This window comes from Monodon monoceros, unplaced genomic scaffold (assembly GCF_005190385.1).
Source record: "Monodon monoceros isolate NGI ecotype Baffin Bay Population unplaced genomic scaffold, NGI_Narwhal_1 Super_Scaffold_9, whole genome shotgun sequence".
In the NCBI taxonomy this organism is placed as follows: Eukaryota; Metazoa; Chordata; class Mammalia; order Artiodactyla; family Monodontidae; genus Monodon; species Monodon monoceros.
The window spans coordinates 9,126,659-9,147,056 of record NW_021703786.1 but is presented as its reverse complement, the minus strand read 5'-3'; the positions used below and the strand labels follow the sequence as shown (position 1 = coordinate 9,147,056).

At 35.1% G+C, this 20,398-nt stretch overlaps 1 protein-coding gene across 5 annotated transcripts in view; it reads right to left on the bottom strand.

The window, feature by feature from the left end:
* BRIP1 (BRCA1 interacting protein C-terminal helicase 1) overlaps positions 1 to 20,398 on the bottom strand; it is a 192,358-nt gene that overhangs the window by 5,570 nt on the left and 166,390 nt on the right. For all 5 annotated transcript variants that reach the window (XR_003792003.1, XR_003792005.1, XR_003792004.1 and 2 more), the window contains 2 exons: positions 3,119 to 3,201; positions 644 to 877 (listed from right to left, as the gene is read on the bottom strand). Coding sequence is in view for 2 of the 5 variants with exons in the window: in XM_029212473.1 (XP_029068306.1) it covers positions 644 to 877; positions 3,119 to 3,201 (317 nt within the window). In the remaining 3 variants the exon portion in view is untranslated. The remainder of the gene's footprint in view (positions 1 to 643; positions 878 to 3,118; positions 3,202 to 20,398) is intronic.

The following is a 20,398-nucleotide window of genomic DNA, read 5'->3' as shown; positions in this document are numbered from 1 at the left end:
ATTCTAATATATTTTAAACTATATTTTAATTTTCTAAATTATATTTTAATCCAGTATATTCTGATATTTTAAAATATTATATTTTTATCATTTAGAATAAATGACTCTCACTTCTCTAAAATAAGAAATTCATGTAAGACAATTATCTATAAATTAGGTCAATTTTTAATATCACCTTTAGAAAAACATTACCATTTGCATAGTGCTTTACAATGTTGTGATATTTATCATCTTATTAGATCTTTACAACCCAACCTGGGGGGATAGGTAGGCAGATATTCCTTCTATTAAGACTCAAAAAGTTAAGTGACTTGCTCAGGAGTGGGGGTCACAAAGTTAGTTAGTGGCAAAGCTTCTAAGTGGAAAACCAGAAAATATGTGTAGATCTCCTCAAAAATTTGTTCCCATTCTGATACAAATTATTTTATGATAACACCTTATAATAACCAACATATTTAAGGACATTAATCTGTAGCATAACAAATATCATTTCACTAAACACAATGAAAGACTTCTCTACCAAATGTAAATGGTTAGAACTTTTCATATTTTTCTCCTTTCTGAAGATGATGTCTCTTGGTAAAGATGGACTTTTATCTATCATTTTAGGACACTGTAGCTCTTAGACACATTTTTACTTTACCTTCCCTAGGATATTCTGGTGATAGATGGCTTGCTGCTTCTAATAAATAAGTTGAGGTATTATCCTTCAAACAAGCCACTGCAAGCGGAGACTCATTGTCCTGTATAGATTTTCTGTCTTCTTTGTATACATCATTGACCTTTCGGTGCTTTTTGGAAAATTCAGCCAAGGACTCCAGCGCACTCTCAAAGGTTGAATGGTGCTGAATCAGCTGCCGAACCCACTTAGAAAGTCCTAAGGCAAAAAGTAAACCCAGCAAAGAAACTTTGGTTATTCAGTGAAGATATTATGTATTAAGAAAAAAAAATTAGATAACTTCTCTGGTGAGGTAATCTACTTTGAATTTAGAGGATACAGGGTGGTTCTCTACATTTTTCCTGCCTTTTTACCTTCATGTGTACAATATGCTCTTGTATCAGTAGCATTTCTCTTTACATGCAGTGATTGCCAACTGGATGGAGGGAAGAGGCAGTGGGAGTAGAATGGAGATGGGAAAATATTATTTGTCAATTAAGAATAACTGGGGAATAAGGCAAATTTAATTTTATCATAATTCCCCACAAAAAATTACCTACCTTTTAATTGCAGAGAAAATACAAGTTCTAAACAACACAATCTTTTATTCCAACTTTTAAATTTGACTCCTTTAGCAAAAATAAATTCAAGATTACAGTCTCATAGGTTTTTTTGTTTGTTTGTTTGTTTCCCTTCTCCTTCCAATTCCAAATATATCAAACTATTCTGGGAGTAAAAGGAATAACACTGTTTTATGGGCAAATCATGTCCTATCTGAATATTTATTACATAATTATTTTTTAATATATAAATAATCAAGTTGTAAGGGACAAGATTTGACCCTGTGACATGTGAAAACTGCATAAAAATAAACCATATTAACAGTATAAGGTGTTTTGGAGTATGACTCACTTCAGAATGAAATTCAGATATTTGGCCTTTAGAAAATAAACATTCTCTGCTGATGTTACTAAAACATCATCTTTTGGAGTAATTTAAAAAGTCACTACGGTATTTTAAGTTGAGAGGAAGGTAAGACAGGGCTTCAAGCAATTTGAACTATTATTCTTTCATTTCAAATACATTCCTTTCGTTGTTTTGTTTAATGGAGCTTTTCTATCAACTATTCTTTTGCGTGTTGAGTTTAAACAAAAATTAGTCATCAAATGGAATTTGTATGTTGTTGTGCTGTATTGCCTAGATAAGATTTCAAAGTTTATGAGTCTCAGAAAAAATAAAAACCTTACAGAAAATAATGGAAAATACTTAATTCAAAAAAAATCTCTCAACAAATCTGAACTACAAGGTAAAAATTCCAGTTCTAGATTTTAAAATAAGGAAAAAAAACTTAAACAGCATTTTTTTAAAGTTCTTTATTTTTGTTTGCTTGGGGAAAATAATTATACCGAATATGAAAATTTCCCAAATTGAAAAATTTTAGTGTTATAGTTATTGCTTTCATTTCGAACTTTTTGTGATCAAAGAAAGCCTTTTCAGTGTAAAATGTCAGTTTGCTTTTGAAAACTTGAAAGAATCTGAGCTCCACCTGCTGACTAAACATAAGCACTTAACATTTGTTTTTGGTTATATCTTGGCCTTGGCTTACTTTACAGGGAAAGAGAAGAAAAGACTAATAAGGCAGCATTTCCTGCTTCAATCCAGGTGAATATGTTTTAATATTGAACCAAATATAATAATTAGGCTCTGAAATATAAAAAGTAGAGTCCATACCCATAGACAGCTAATCTGAAACAAATTAAAAAATTAGCATCTTTTCATTATAGTATGGTATGAACTTTTTAGCTCTAAAGATAACAATAAAAACGCAAGTACTTCCAACAGTTCTTTAATAACAGATGGATTCCTGGTATTAATTCGGATGAAAACTACAGGCACACAGTATTTGTTCATTTGAGTGGAGAAAAATGACCATGTACTTGATCTTGCAGCATGCAGTGCTTTTTTTTCTTTTTAGAAAATACTAGCTCTAATATAAACTCTATAACAACTGAAGCATTTCTAAACAAACACACACACATAAAACAATAAAACTCAAATAATCCAGAATGAAAGAATAAAAAGAATCCTAAGCACCAAAGGATTGCTTGTGTGCTTAAATGTAAAAACTTAATATTTCTTGGAAAACTCATTTCTGTGGAACAGCTTTTTCCCTGACAATGGTAAATAAATTATTGCTATGTTACTGAATCAAATCCCACATTCTGGTGAAATTGAAGGATCTTGATTGATTAATACTACATCAGTAACCAGATTCTCCTCTATAAAGATTTTTTGTAAACACAGAAGCATTAAAAGGCTAGATTTCCAGTCAATGTGAATTTTTCCATGTTCGATCTAGTAATTCAAATTCTCTATCCAATTCTTTGCTTTAAAAATAGAAGTCATTAAATACCAAAGATTGTTAATAATTCGTACTCTAAGCCCAGCAGAGAATCTTACCAGATATGTATCGACTTGGGTTACTCCTGAAGCGATCATCCACTAGAATAAGAGCTCCCCAATCATTTTTGTGTCGAATACACCTATAAAAAATAGGGAGAAAATGAAATAAACATAAGAGTGAAAATAAAGCCACATTTCTAGTGGGACAGACAGAAGGTTGAGAAAATCAATGATGTGTCTGTCAGGTATCAAAATCAATGACATGTCCTTTAATCAAAGTCATTATTATGAGTAAAGTTTTCAGAAACTACTCAGTACAATGTACCAAAGTAGGTGTATTAAAAACTCTCCTACTTTTGCCAACTACTGATAACATACCCAAAAATGTTACATGCATTCTATTTTGAAAGACAAGAAAATTACAGAAAATATTTCCCAAAACATCCTTTACACACACAATATTTTTTACCTTAAGTATTATATTAGCTGTAGATTTTATGTACATAACTTTTATTCTGGTTTAACAAGTTTTTATCATAAATGAATAAGTTTGTAAAAAAATTTTTGCACCAATTGATATAATCATGTAGTTGTTCTTTTTAGACTGTTAATATGGTGGATTATACTGGCAAAATTTCAAATACTGAGCTTGCCTTTCTTTCATCCCTAGAATAACCACTATGGTCATGTGCATTATTCTTTTTATAGATTGTTGGGTTCAATTTGCTAATTTTTAAAATTTTAAACATTATTAAAATTTTTTAAATTTAGTGGTTTTTCAGTTTGCAGGGCAGAAATTGAGACACAGATGTAGAGAATAAACGTATGGACACCAAGGGGGGAAAGCAGCGGGGGGTGGTGGTGGTGGTGGTGGTGTGATGAATTGGGCGATTGGGATTGACATGTATACACTGATGTGTATAAAATTGATGGCTAACAAGGACCTGCTGTATAAAAAAAAAATTAAAAATAAAATTCAGTGGTTACATTTACAAGGTTCTGCAACCTATACCACTGTCTATTACAGAACATTTTTACCTCACCAAAAAGAAACCCCATGCCCATTAGTCACTCCCAATTACCTAGATCATTCCCCCTAACCCCTTGCAACCACAATCTACTTTCTGTCTGTATAGATATAGCTATTTTGGACACTTCATATAACTAGAATCATTTATGTCATTTTGTGTCTGGCTTCTTTCACTTAGCATGATGTTTTCAAGGTTACTTGTATCGTGCATCAGTACTTTGTTCCTTCTTATGGCTGAATAATATTCCATTATATGCATATACCATAATTTATCCATTCATAAGTTAACGGGCATTTGGGTTGTTTCCACCTTTTGACTATTATGAATAATGCTACTATAAACATTTGTGTACAAGTTTTTATATGGATACATTTAAAAAATTCTTTTGGGTATATACTTAGGAATAGAATTGCTATGTTGTATAACTCTACGTTTAACTTTTAGAGGAACTGCTACATTTTTTTTTTTCCAAAGCAGTCACATAATTTTACATTTCCATTAGCTATGTATGAGATTTCCAATTTCTCCATAGCTTCACCAACACTTGTTACTGTCCATCTTTTTCAATAGATGTACCAGGAGGTATGAAGTGGTATTTCACTCTGGTTTTGATTTGCATTTCCCTAACGACTAATGATGTTCTGCATCTTTTCATGTGCACAATGGCCACGTGTGTACCCTTTTTTGGAGAAATGTCTATTGAAATTATTGGTCCAAATTAAAATTGCATTATTTATATTTTTATTGTTGAACTGTAAGAGTTCTTTATATATTCTGGATATAAGACCCTTATCAGATACATGATTTGCAAATATTTTAGAAACTGTTGCCTAATCCAAGGTCAAGAAAATTTATACCTCGTTAGTCTTTGATCCATTTTGAGTTAACTTTTGTATATGGTGTGAGGTAGGGGTCTAACTTCATTCCTTTCCAGGTGGATATCCAATTATCCAAGAATTATCTGTGAAAAAGACTATTCTTTCCTCATTGAATTGTCTTGACACTTTTGTCAAAAATCCATTCACTGTAAATGCATGGGTTTGTTTCTGGACCCTCAATTTTACCCCTTGTTCTACATGTCTGTATTACATCAATACAATACAGTCTTGATTACTGTAGTTTTGCAGTAAGTTTGAAATTGAGAATTGTCAGTTCTCCAGTTTTGTTCTTCTTTTTCAAATTTTTTGTGGCTATTCTGGGTCTCTTTCGATTTCCATATGAATTTTAGGATCAGCTTCTCAATTTCTGCACCCAATCCAGTTGGAATTCTGGTTGGGATTATATTAAATCTGTAGATCAATTTGGGGGAGAATGTTATCTTAATAATGTTTTCCAATCTGTCATCATGGAATTCTCCCATTTATTTAGAAATTTCTTTCAACAATATTTTGAAGCTTTCAGGGTACTTTCATTAAAGTTATTTCTAAGTATCTTGCTCTTTTTGATGCTACTGTAAATGGAATTAACTTGATTTCATTTTTGGATTGTTCATTGCTGGTGTATAAAAATGTAACTGATATTTGTATAGGGAATACGCATCCTATAACTTTGCTGAACTTGTTTTAGTTCTAAATAGTTATTGTTTATGGATTCCTTAGGATTTCTATGTAGAATATCATGTCATTTGCAAATTTAAAGATAATTTTACTTCTTTTCCAATCTGGATATCTTTTATTTCTTTTTCTTGCCTAATTGCCCTGGCTAGAACCTCCAACACAATAATGAATACAAGTGGTGAGAGCGGCCATCCTTATTTTATTCTCAAACTTAAGAGAAAAATGATAACTTTCACCATTCAGTATGATGTTAACTATTGTATGCATACATGCCCTTTAAGGTTTAGGAAGTACCTGCTATTCCTACTTTGTTGAGTGTTATATTGTCAATTGCTTTTTCTCATCTTGAGATGATCTTGTGGTTTTTGTACTTTACTCTAATATGGTGTTACACTGATTTTAGCTGAACCAATAAACTGGCAGGGTGTTGAACCACCTTGCAGTCCTGAGATAAATTCCACTTGGTCACTGTGTACAATCCTTTTAGTAAGTTGCTGGATTCAGTTTTCTACTTTTCTCTTGAGGATTTTTGCATCTATAACCATAAGAGATACTGCTCTGTAGCTTTCTTGTGATGTCTTTGATTACTTTTGGTATCAGGCAACACTGGCCTCATGGAATAAACTGGTACATGTTTCCTGTTCTATTTTTCATAAGCGTTTGTAAAGGATTCTCTTTAAATGTTTGCTAGAATTCATCAGTGGAGTCATTCTTTCCTAGGCTTTTCTTTGTGTGAAATTTTTGTATTACTAATTCTTCCACCTCTTCACTTGTTATAGATCTATTCAGACATTCTACTGCTTGAGTGTCAGTTTCCATAGCTGTGTCTATGAATTTGTCCATCTTTTTTTAAAAAAAATAAATTTATTTATTATCTTTTTATTTTTGGCTGTGTTGGGTCTTCATTGCTGCACATGGGCTTTCTCTAATTGCGGCGAGCAGGAGCTGGTGGCTTCTCTTGTTGCTGAGCATGGGCTCTCGGCACACAGGCTTCATTAGTTGTGGCATGTGGGCTCAGTAGTTGTGAATTGCGGGCTCTAGAGCACAGGCTCAGTAGTTGTGGCACACAGGCTTACTCGCTCCACAGCATGTGGGATCTTCCCAGGCCAGGGCTCTAACGTGTGTCCCCTGCATTGGCAGGAGGATTCTTAACAACTGTGCCACCAGGGAAGTCCTGAATTTGTCCAACTTATCTAAATTATCTATTTTGTTGTCATATAATTGTTCAAGTATTCTCTTATAATGCTTTATATTTCTGTAAGTTTGGCAGTAAAAACCCCTCTTTCATTCCTAATTTTAGTAATTTGAGTCCTTTCTGCATTTTTTCTTGGTCAGTCTAGTTAAATGTCAATTTTCTTGATCTTTTCAAAGAGCCAACTTTTGTTACCCTGACTTTTTCTACTTTATTTTCTATTTCCTTTATTTCCATTCTAATCTCTACTATTCCTTTGATTTGCTTGTCTTGGGTTTGATTTGCCCTTCTTTCCTTAATTCCTTAAGGTAGAAGGTTAGAGTACTGATTTCAGATATTCTTTTTTTTTTAAATATAGACATTTATAAAAATAAATTTCTCTCTGAGCACTGCTTTCACTCTACCCTCAAAATTTTGGTACACTGTGTTATCATATTCATTTATCACAAGGTATTTTCTAATCTCCCTTTTGATTTCTTCTTTGATCCACTGGTTAGGAGTATGTTCTTTAATTTCCACGTATTTATAAGTTTTTAAATTTTCTGTCTGTTACTGTTTTATACTATCATTCCACTGTGATCAGAAAAGATACTTTCTATGATTTTAACCATTTAACATGTATTGAAATTTATTTTGTAGCCTAACATATGGTCTATCCTGAAGTATGTGTCATGTACACTTAAGAAGAATGTGCATTCTGTTATTGTAGGGTAGAGTGTAATAAATATGTTAGGTTTGTAACTTGGTTTATAGTGCTGTTCAAGACTTTCCTTTTCTGTTGATTTTCTTTCTAACTGTTCTATCCATTATTGAAAGTGGGGTATTAAAGTCTCCAACTATAACTGTTGAATTTATGGAGTGAAAATTTTATTAGAAAATTTCTAGTAACAAAAAGGTTATTTTGTCTGGTATTAGTATAACCAAATCAGTTGTCTTTTGTTTACTGCTTGCATGTCTTTTTCTGTTTACACTTGATCTAGTTGTGTTTTTTAACCAAAGCATTTATCTTTCAGGCAGCATAAAGTTGGATCATGTTGTTTTTAAAAAAATTCATTTTGCCAATCTTTTTCTTTTGATTGGAATGCTTAGTCCATTTACACTTAATGTAATTACTGATAAGGTAGAATTTACTTAGCTATTTTGCAAATATCCACTTTACTATTTGTTTTCTATGTCTTTTTTGTTATTGTTCTTCCACTATTCCTTCATTACTGCCTTCTTCTGTGTGCAATAGATATTTGAGTTATTTTATTAACGGTTGCTTTGAGGATTATAATAAACACCTTAATTTATAAAAATCTATTTTGGATTGATAGCAACTTAATTTCAGTAGTATACAAAAACACTGCTCCTGTATAACTCTGTTTCTTCCCCCCAACCCTTGTGCTATTACTTTAATATAAATTATATCTTTAAACATTGTACACCTGTGCAGAAAAGAGTTAATACAGCAGGCCAAGTTGCTTATCCCTAGAAAGGCCTGAATATAAGGTAGCCCTTGGTTGGTGTTTAGATTTCAGGGAGGGTTCCAGTCACTAACTAAAAGAAACTCTCACTGTGTCTACAATGTCTGTGGAAAAATATGGTTAATGCTGAATACCTGCTTTGCTTCTGAGAGTCTAGACTTTGGGGAAATGTTAGGCAGAGTCTGCCTATACGACCAGCCCAAATAAAAAAAACCGGGTGCTGAGTCTCTAACAAGCTCTCCCGATTAGCTATTATTTCACACGTTACCACAATTCATTGCTGGGAAACTAAGTGTGCCCTGTGTGACTCCATTGAGAGAGGACCCTCGGAAGATTGTACCTGGCTTCCCCTGGAGTTTGCCCATATGCCTATTCCCTTTGCTGTTTTTGCTTTGTATCCTTTCACTGTAATAAATCCTAGGTGTGCATACAGCTATATGCTGAGTCTATCACTGCTCCTGGTGAATAACTGAACCTAAACTTCGTCTTTGGGACTGCCAATACAATGCCTATTACCACAGACTTAAGTTTATTGCTTTATGCAGTTGTTTTCAAAAATCAAACAGGAGAAAAAGTTATTAAAATATAGTTATATTAGGCTTCCCTGGTGGCGCAGTGGTTGAGAGTCCGCCTGCCGATGCAGGGGACACAGGTTCGTGCCCTGGTCCGGGAAGATCCCACATGCCGCGGAGCAGCTGGGCCTGTGAGCCATGGTCGCTGAGCCTGTGCTCCGCAACGGGACAGGCCACAACAGTGAGAGGCCCGCATACCGCAAAAAAAAACAAAAACAAAAACAAGTTATATTGTTTTTTATATTTACCTATGAAATTACCTTTACAGATGCTCTTTATTTCTTCATGTGGATATAGTTACTGGTTAGTGTCCTTTCATTTCAGCCAGAAAAAGACTCCCTTTAGTATTTCTTGTACAATAAGTTTTCTAGAGATTAATTCTCTCAGTTTTTGTTTATTTGGAAATGTTCTCCTTAATTTTTCCTTAATTTTCTTCCTTAATGCTTCTCCTTAATTTTTGAAGGATAGTTTTTTTAGATATAGATTCAACTGACAGTCTTTTTCTTTTGGCGTTTTAAACATGTCATTTCACTGCTTTCTTCTCTCCATGGTTTCCAGTGAGAAATCTGCTTAAATTATTGAGGATACCTTGTATAATGAGTTGTTTTTCTCTTGCTGCTTTCTAGATTCTCTCTTTGTCTTTTGACAGCTTGATCATGACATTTCTATGTATGGATCTCTTTGAGTTCAAACTACTTGGAGTTTTCTGATTTTCTTAGATGTGTCATCAAATTAGATGTGTCATCAAATTAGGGAAGTTTCCAGCCATTACTTTTTCAAAAAAATCTTTCTGTTTCTTTCTCTCTCTTCTCTCCCTCTAAGACTCTCTTTATGTGTATGTTGGTATGCTTGATGGGGTTGTACAGGTTCCTGAGGCTATCTTAATTATTCTTCATTCTTTTTCTTTCTGTTCCTCAGACTGGAAACCAATTCTTTCTTCTTCCTGCTCAAAACTGCTGTTGAGCCCCTCTAATAAATTTTTCATTTCACTTATTGTAGGTTTCAACTACAGAATTTCCGTTAGGTTTTTTTTTTAAAAAAAATTCTACCTAACTATTGATATTCTCCATCTGGTGAAACATCATTCTCATAGTTTCCTATAGCTCTTTAGACATAATTTCCTTGGTTCCTTGATCATATTTAAAATAGCTTTATATACTAACTACAACATCTGGACTCCCTTAGGGATAATTCTTATTGACTGCTTTCTCCCCTGTGTATGGGGAATATATTCTTCTTTGCACATGCCATAATTTTTGTTGAAAAGAGTACATTTAAAATAATGTAATCTGGCAACTGTAGAAATCAGATTCTTCTTCCCTCCCCAAGGATTTTTGTTGTTGATGCTGCTGTTGTTGTTGCTGTGACTTTTCTGAAATCATTTTGTAAAGTCTGTATTCTGTCATGTGTGACCATTGCTAGGTCAGCTTAGTGGTCAGCTAATGATTAGACAGAGATTTCCTTAAACATCTGGAATCCACAGTCTCCCATTCTTTGCCAAGAGGCTTTGCATGTGTTTCTGGATACATTTTTGAGCCTTGATCAGGCAGGCAAAAACTCTACCTTAGTCTTCACTTCCTGCTTCAGCAGAGCCTCAAGGTCACACAGAGGTGAGAGCTTAGGACCTTCTCAGGTCTTATGAGCATGTGCACATCCCTGGTCATGTGCACAGTCCTAAACATTCCTACTAGAGTCTCAGGAATATGTCGGAACTTTTAAAGCCCCCATGGAAATCTCATTTCCCAGCTTTTCTCTTTAAGTTTTCAGTTAGTTTGTTATTTGTCCCAATTTTCATTCATTGTCTCAGGAAGCTGTGAAGTTAAACAACTGCTTAAGTAAGCTCTGAGACAGGTAAAAATTTCCCCATATTATCCTTTGAATGTCTGCAGGATATGTAGTAATATCACCTCCTTTATTCCAGATATTGGCAATTTGCGGCTTTTTTTTTGTCAGTTTACCTATAAGTCAGTAGATTTTATTGATTGCTTTAAAAATGGATTTTATTGATTTTTTAGTTTCATTGATTTATATTCTTTTCTTTTTTCTGTTTGCTTTACATTAATTTTGCTCTTCTTTTCTAGCTTCTTAAGGTAGAAGTTTAGATAACTGATTAGAGATCTTTGTTTCTGAAAATAAACATTTAATGATATAAATTTCCCAGTGAGCTCTGCTATACCTGTGGTCCACAAATTTTGATATGATGATTTTCATTTCTGGTGAGTTCACAATATTTTCTAATTATCCTAAGACATCCTGTTTTTCCTATGGATTTTTAAAGATGTTATTAATTTCCAAGTACTTGGACATTTTAATGTTATTTTTCTGTTATTGATTTCTAGTTTATTTGCAGCATGGTCAAAGAACACACTATGATTTCAAATCCTTAAAAAAAATTTTAAGTTTATCACCCAGGATATTGTCTAAATTGGTACATATTCCTTGTGTTTATTCTGCTATTGTTGGGTGGAGTGCTCTATAATGTCAATTTGATCTAGCTGGCTGATAATATTGTTTAAGTCTTCCATCTCTTTATTGGTTTTCTGTTTACTACTTCTATCTATTACTGAGAGAGGAATTTTAAAGTCTCCAACCACGCTTGTGGATTTGTCTATTTCTCTATTCAGATGTCAGCTTTTGTGTCATGTATTTTGAAGCTCTATTTTTAGGTGCATACACATTTAGGATTGTTATGTCTTTCTGATAAACTGCCCCTTTCAGCATTATGTAAATTTTCTTCTAACACCCCAATAATTTTCTTTCCTCTTAATTCTACTTTGTCCTGATATTAATATAGTTATTCCAACCAGTTCATTGGTATTTTGAATTCTGGTCTTCTTCCGCAATCTGTCTACTATTATTCACTTTTCACAGTACTCAAATAGCTGCTCCATGCATTCTGTCTAGCTTTTAAAGACAGTACAGAATGTACTTACTCCATCTTATCTAGAATTGAAACCTCCAGACTCTTTATTTTTTTAATGTTTATTTATTTTCTTATGAGTCATCCATTTTATACACATCAGTGTATACACGTCAATTCCAATCTCCCAATCCATCACACCACAACCCCCACCACCTGCCGCTTTGCCCCCTTGGTGTCCATATGTTTGTTCTCTACTTCTGTGTCTCAGTTTCTGCTCTGCAAACCAGTTCATCTGTACCATTTTCTGGGTTCCACATATATGCGTAAATATACGATATTTGTTTTTCTCTTTCTGACTTACTTCACTCTGCATGACAGTCTCTAGATGCATCCATGTATCTACAAATGACCCAATTTCCTTCCTTCTTATGACTGAATAATATTCCATTGTATATATATACATCTTCTTTACACATTCGTCTGTCAATGGGCATTTAGGTTGCTTCCATAACCTGGCTATTGTAAATAGTGCTGCAATGAACATTGGGGTGCATGTGTCTTTTTGAATTATGGTTTTCTCTGGGTATATGCCCAGTAGTGGGATTGCTGGGTCATATGGTAGTTCTATTTTTAGTGTTTTAAGGAACCTCCATAATGTTCTCCACAGTGGCTGTATCAATTTACATTCCCACCAACAGTGCAAGAGGGTTCCCATTTCTCCACACCCTTGCCAGCATTTGTTGTTTGTAGATTTTTTGACGATGCCCATTCTAACTGATGTGAGGTGATACCTCATTGTAGTTTTGATTTGCATTTCTCTAATAATTAGTGATGTTGAGCAGCTTTTCATGTACTTCTTGGCCATCTGTACGTCTTCTATGGAGAAATGTCTATTTAGATCTTCTGCCCATTTTTGGATTGGTTGTTTGTTCTTTTAATATTGAGCTGCATGAGCTGTTTATATATTTTGGAGATTAATCCTTTGTCCGATGATTCATTTGCAAATATTTCTCCCATTCTGAGGGTTGTCTTTTTGTCTTGTTTATGGTCTCCTTTGCTGTGCAAAAGCTTTTAAGTTTCATTAGGTCCCATTTGTTTATTTTTATTTCCATTACTCTGGAGGTGGATCAAAAAATATCTTGCTGTGATTTATGTCAAAGAGTGTTCTTCCGATGTTTTCCTCTAAGAGTTTTACAGTGCCTGGTCTGACACTTAGGTCTCTAGTCCATTTTGAGTCTATTTTTGTGTATGGTGTTAGGGAGTGTTCTAATTTCATTCTTTTAAATGTAGCTGTCCAGTTTTCCCAGCACCAATTACTGAAGAGACTGTCTTTTCTCCATTGTATATCCTTGTCTCCTTTGTCATAGATTAGTTGACCACAGATGCGTGGGTTTATCTCTGGGCGTTCTATCCTGTTCCATTGATCTATATTTTGGTTCTTGTGCCAGTACCATACTGTCTTGATTACTGTAGGTTTGTAGTATAGTCTGAAGTCAGAGAGTCTGATTCCTCCAGCTCTGTTTTTTTCCCTCAAGACTGCTTTGGCTATTCGGGATCTTTTGTGTCTCCATACAAATTTTGAGATTTTTTATTCTAGTTCTGTAAAAAATGCCATTGGTAATTTGACAGGGATTTCATTGAATCTGCAGATTGCTTTGGGTAGTATAGTCATTTTCACAATATTGATTCTTCCAATCCAAGAACATGGTATATCTATCTGCTGGTATCATCTTTAATTTCTTTCATCAGTGTCTTATAGTTTTCTGCATACAGGTCTTTTGTCTCTCTAGGTAGGTTTATTCCTAGGTATTTTATTCTTTTTGTTGCAATGGTAAATGGGAGTGTTTCCTTAATTTCTCTTTCAGATTTTTCATCATTAGTGTATAGGAATGCAACAGATTTCTGTGCATAAATTTTGTATCCTGCAACTTTACCAAATTCATTGATTAGCTCTAGTAGTTTTCTGGTGGCATCTTTAGGATTCTCTATGTACAGTATTATGTCATCTGCTAACAGTGACAGTTTTACTTCTTTTCCAATTTCTATCCCTTTTATTTCTTTTTCTTCTCTGGTTGCCATGGCTAGGACTTCCAAAACTATGTTGAATAATAGTGGTGAGGGTGGACATCCTTGTCTTGTTCCTGATCTTACAGGAAATGCTTTCAGTTTTTCACCATTGAGAATGATGTTTGCTGTGGGTTTGTCATATATGGCCTTTATTATGTTGAGGTAGGTTCCCTCTATGCCCACTTTCTGGAGAGTTTTTATCATAAATGGGTGTTGAATTTTGTGAAAAGCTATTTCTGCATCTATTGAGATGATCATATGTTTTTATTCTTCAATTTGTTAATATGGTGTATCCCATTGATTGATCTGCGTATACTGAAGAATCCTTGCATCTCTGGGATAAATCCCACTTGATCATGGTGTATGATCCCTTTAATGTGTTGTTAGATACTGTTTGCTAGTATTTTGTTGAGGATTTTTGCATGTGTATTTATCAGTTATATTGGTCTTTAATTTTCTTTTTTTGTAATATGTTTCGTTCTGGTATCAGGGTGATGGTGGCCTCACAGAATGAGTTTGGGAGTTTTCCTTCCTCTGCAATTTTTTTGAATGGAAGATTTTGAGAAGAATAGGTGTTAGCTCTTCTCTAAATGTTTGATAGAATTCACCTGTAAAGCCATCTGGTCCTGGACTTTTGTTTGTTGGAAGATTTTAAATCACAGTTTCAATTTCATTACTTGTGATTGGTCTGTTCATATTTTCTAATTCTTCCTGGTTCAGTCTTGGCAGGTTATACCTAAGAATTTGTCCATTTCTTCCAGGTTGTCCATTTTATTGGCATAGAGTTGCCTGTAGTAGTCTCTTAGGATGCTTTGTACTTCTGTGGTGTCTGTTGTAACTTCTCCTTTTTCATTTCTAATTTTATTGAATTCAGTCCTCTCCCTCTTTTTCTTGATGAGTCTAGCTAATGGTTTATCAATTTTATCTTCTCAAAGAACCAGCTTTTAGTTTTATTGGTCTTTGCTACTGTTTTCTTTGTTTCTAATTCATTTATTTCTGCTCTGATATTTATATTTTTCCTTCTGCTAACTTTGGGTTTAGTTTGTTCTTCTTTCTCTAGTTCCTTTAGGTGTAATGTTAGATTGTTTATTTGAGATTTTTCTTGTTTCTTGAGGTAGGCTTGTATAGCTATAAACTTTCCTCTTAGAACTGCTTTTGCTGCATCCCATAGGTTTTGGACCGTCGTGTTTTCATTGTCATTTGTCTTTAGGTATTTTTTGATTTCCTCTTTGATTTATTTAGTGATCTCTTGGTTATTTAGTAACGTATTGTTTAGTTTCCATGTGTTTGTGTTTTTTACATTTTTTTCCCTCTAATTGATTTCTAATCTCATAGCGCTGTGGTCATAAATGATGCTTGATATGATTTCAATTGCCTTAAATTTACTGAGGCTTGATTTGTGACCCAAGATGTAATCTATCCTGGAGAATATTCCATGTGCACTTGAGAAGAAAGTGTAATCTGCTGTTTTTGGATGGAATGTCCTATAAATATCAATTAAATATATCTGGTCTACTGTGCCATTTAAAGCTTGTGTTTCCTTATTAATTTTCTGTTTGGATGATCTGTCCATTGGTGTAAGTGAGGTGTTAAAGTTCCCCACTATTATTGTGTTACTGTCGATTTCCTCTTTTAGAGCTGTTAGCAGTTGCCTTATGTATTGAGGTGCTCCTATGTTGGGTATATATATATTTATAATTGTTATATCTTCTTCTTGAATTGATCCCTTGATCATTACGTAGTGTCCTTCCTTGTCTCTTGTAACATTCTTTATTTTAAAGTCTATTTTATCTGATATGAGTATTGCTACTTCAGCTTTCTTTTGATTTCCATTTGTATGGAATATCTTTTTCCATCCCCTCACTTTCAGTCTGTATGTGTCCCTAGGTCTGAAGTGGGTCTCTTGTAGACAGCATATATATGGGTCTTGTTTTTGTACCCATTCAGTAAGCCTGTGTCTTTTGGTTGGAACATTTAATCTATTCACAGTTAAGGTAATTATCAATATGTATGTTCCTATGACCATTTTCTTAATTGTTTTGCATTTGTTTTTGTAGGTCCTTTTCTTCTCTTGTGTTTCCCACTTACAGAAGTTCCTCTAGCATTTGTTGTACAGCTGGTTTGGTGGTGCTGAATTCTCTTAGCTTTTGCTTGTCTGTAAAGCTTTTGATTTCTCCATCAAATCTGAATGAGATCCTCGTTTGGTAGAGTAATCTTGGTTGTAGGTTCTTCCCTTTCATCATGTTAAGTATATCATGCCACTCCCTTCTGGCTTGTGGAGTTTCTGCTGAGAAATCAGCTGTTAACCTTATGGGAGTTCCCTTGTATGTTATTTGTCATTTTTCCCTTGCTGCTTTCAATAATTTTTCTATCTTTAATTTTTGCCAATTTGATTACTATGTGTCTCGGCGTGTTTCTACTTGGGTTTATCCTGTATGGGACTCTCTGTGCTTCCTGGACTCAGGTGGCTATTTCCTTTCCCACGTTAGGGAAGTTTTCAACTATAATCTCTTCAAATATTTTCTCGGGTCCTTTCTCTCTCTCTTCTCCTTCTGGGACCCCTATAACGTGAATGTTGTTGCGTTTCATGTTGTCCCAGAGGTCTCTTAGGCTGTCTTCATTTCTTTTCATTCTTTTTTCTTTATTCTGTTACATGGCAGTGAATTCCACCATTCTGTCTTCCAGGTCACCTATCCGTTCTTCTGCTTCGGTTATTCTGCTATTGATTCCTTCTAGTGTAGTTTTCATTTCAGTTATTGTATTGCTCATCTCTGTTTGTTTGTTCTTTAATTCTTCTAGATCTTTGTTAAACATTTCTTGCATCTTCTTGATCTTTGCCTCCATTCTTTTTCCGAGGTCCTGGATTATTTTCACTATCTTTATTCTGAATTCTTTTTCTGGAAGGTTGCCTATCTCCACTTCATTTAGTTGTTTTTCTGGGGTTTTATCTTGTTCCTTCATCTGGACATAGCCCTCTGAATTTTCATCTTGTCTATCTTTCTGTGAATGTGGTTTTTGTTCCACAGGCTGCAGGACTGCAGTTCTTCTTGCTTCTGCTGTCTGCCCTCTGGTGGATGAGGCTATCTAAGAGGCTTGTTGAAGTTTCCTGATGGGAGGGACTGGTGGTGGGTAGAGCTGGCTGTTGCTCTTGTGGGCAGAGCTCAGTAAAACTTTAATCCTCTTGTCTGCTGATGGGTGGGGCTGAGTTCCCTCCCTGTTGGGTGTTTGGCCTGAGGTGATCCAACACTGCAGCCTACCCGGGCTCTTTGGTGGGGGCCAATGGTGGACTCTGGGAGGGCTCACACCAAGGAGTCCTTCCCAGAACTTCTGCTGCCAGTGTCCTTGTCCTTTGGTGAGCCACAGCTGTCCCCACCTCCACAGGAGACCCTCCAACACTAGCAAGTAGGTCTAGCTCAGTCTCCTGTTGGGTCACTGCTTCTTCCCCTGGGTCCTGATGCGCACACTACTTTGTGTGTGCCCTCCAAGAGTGGAGTCTCTGTTTCCCCCAGTCCTGCCAAAGTCTTGCAATCAAATCCCACTAGCCTTCAAAGTCTGATTCTCTAGGAATTCCTCCTCCCGTTGCCAGGTCCCCAGGTTGGGAAGTCTGACGTGTGGCTCAGAACCTTCACTCCAGTGGGTGGACTTCTGTGGTATAAGTGTTCTCCAGTTTGTCAGTCACCCACCCAGCAGTTATGGGATTTGATTTTATTGTGATAGCGCCCCTCCTGTCTCACTGCAGCCTCTTTGTCTTTGCATGTGGGGTATCTTTTTTGGTGAGTTCCAGTGTCTTCCTGTCGATGACTGTTCAGCAGTTAGTTGTGATTCTGGTGTTCTCGCAAGAATGAGAGCATATCCATCTACTCCGCCATCTTGAACCAATCTCCAGACTCTTTAAAAAGTTAATTTTAGCTTGTAAATTTTAATTTTTAATCAAATACACAAGCATAGTTTAAAAGTCAAATAGTATTATAATTGTTTTAATAAAAACAGAATTTTCTTTTGCCTACCCACACCACATCTCCAATTCCCAATCTCAGAAACAATTGAAAATATTTTACATAGTTCTTGTGGTCATTTGCCTCCATATTTCTAAATAACATACTACTACTACTTCCTGCTTTTTAACCATTAGAAATCATTTACTGACTCTTCCTACAGAAGATGTTTATCTCATATCACTGATAACTTCACTACCTCTCCATTCTTCCAGCAGCATTATATCACAATTCTTTTGTAAATCAATATTCAGTGGATTACCATTTAAAGGTGAATTACATGATCCAGTATGATTACATGTCCTTTCCCATACAAGACGTTTTTGTCTGCCTTGGAGTTAATAACTCCCTTTTTTGCTTAATTTTCTATGTTTCTATCATTAATTAATTTCCACTTTGTCACAGCTGCAAGAATTTTTCTCAATAAGGGCAAAACCTTCCATCCTCAAAAACCAATCTAGACTAACTACTATGGGACTGCCACACAGATTCATCCCAGAGCTTTCTTCCTTGGTTGTTTGGGGAATTTCACTTTTCTGGGTTGGAACTCCGGTTTCCTGCATCCTTAGTATTCCTCTTTCTGAATTTTCTCTTCTTTGTTGGAGAATATCTTTCAGTTGGATCCTGAGAAAGTGAGCATTTGAAGCAAATGTTTTAGGTCCTTTAATACTGAATACTGAATGCTTTAGTCTGTCTTACAGTTTATTGATCATTTGCATTGCTAAGAACTTCGATTGCAAGTCAAAAATTTCCCTCAAATAATTGAAGGTAATTTTCAACTGTCTTTCAGCTTCTAGTGTTGCTTTTAAGAAGTCTGTTTCAATACTGATTCTATATCTTTTGTATGAGAGTTCTCTTTTTCTCTCTGGAAGGTTTCAGGACCTTTTCTTTACCTTGGGTACTTTGAACTGCATAGTGAGGCGCTTTGTAGCTTTTCCCCCTTTACTGGTACTTGAGTGGATGCTTTCATCAGGAAAGTATGTCCTTCAATTCTGAGCATTTTTCTTGAATTATTCCTTTGACATGTTTCTTTCTCTATTTTCTCTAGTCTCTTCATATGGAGCTCCTATTTATCAGAAGTTGTTTCCTGCATACTGATCCTCTAGTTTTCTAGTTATTCTTTCCCATTTTCTTTCTCTTTGATTTTTGGATGTGGGAAATTTCAATTTTCTCTCCTAAGCCCAATCCTGCATTTAAAATTTGTTGCTACCATATTAATGTCTAGGAGTTTTTTCTTATTTTCTTTTCTTGTTTTATGGAGGCAATATCTTACCTCCCCCTATGGGTATTACTGATAAAATTTTTTAAAGTTTTCTTTTATCCAACAGTTGGCAAACTATAGTCCACAGGGAAAATCTGGTCCATATCATGTTTTTGTATAGCCTGCAATCTAGGAATGGTATTTACATTTTAAAGGTTAAAGAAAAAACAAAGAAGAATGTGGATGCAGACTGCATGTGGCCTGAAAAACATAAAATATGTACTTATCTGGCCCTTTACAGAAAAAGTTTGCCAACTTTTTTTTCTACTGCACTGTTTCTGTTTTCTACAAGTTATTCCACCCTGCTTTTGTTTCGTCGGTATTGTTTTGGTCTCTGTTTTTCATATTACAGACATTCTTTGAATATCTGGTGAAGACTCCATGCACTTATTTAAGAGTAAGGCACTAAAGTGCTGATTGGTAGCTTTGTGTACATGGGTAGGACTTATGGGCTAGGAGGCTTGCAGTAAGGTAGGAACAGGGCCACTTTGTTACTACCTGTAGGCCCTTATTCATGGGGTGGTCAGTTTTCTTAGACAGGAACACTGTACTTTCCTGCCGTGAAGATATAAGATTGATTGTCAGCCTACTCAGAGCTGAGAAGAAAAAGAGAATGGAGCTCTCACATTCAGTAGGTAGACTTTTCTTACCCCACATCTTTAATACATCCTTAGCTGTAACTGTAGTTAAAGAATATATAGACTCTCTAGTTCATTCTATCCAGAGAGTAAACCTGGGTGGGGGAGGGGGCTGTCTAACTACTACATATACTAACTTGTAACCAATCCTCTTTAGTTTAACAGTGCTTTAACCAACACTTTAGAGTACCCCCAAGTCCTAAGCTTTTTCATGCTTGAATCTGGAAGATCTTGTTAGCTTTCATGATTACAGATTTAAATTTCAGCTTTCTCTTGCCTGCTAAGTCAATTATTCATCTGTTTTCCAGTGTTCAAAATTTATTGACAGCTCATCTGTCATTGTCTCTTCTCCCACTCTTTTCAACTTTATAGGTTTGACATTTTTATTCCTTAACTATCATGGGATTTTGAAAGGGGGGTGAAAATTAACACAAAGGTTTGATTATTCCATAGGGACATTAAAAATCTAAATTTTATATGATGTTCTTGTGTGATATTTTAAAGTAATCCATAGGTTCTGAGGCATCAGACCAACCATAAAATTGGGCAGGATAGGAAGATGTATATTGCCAATATTATAACAGTGTTGAAAATCAATGCAAAGTCAGGGTGCTATTCTATTTTGGTTTATGTTTAAAGTGTCCTACGGCAGAAAGGCATTTAAGTTAACAAAACAGTTCAGAGAAAAAGGTTTCA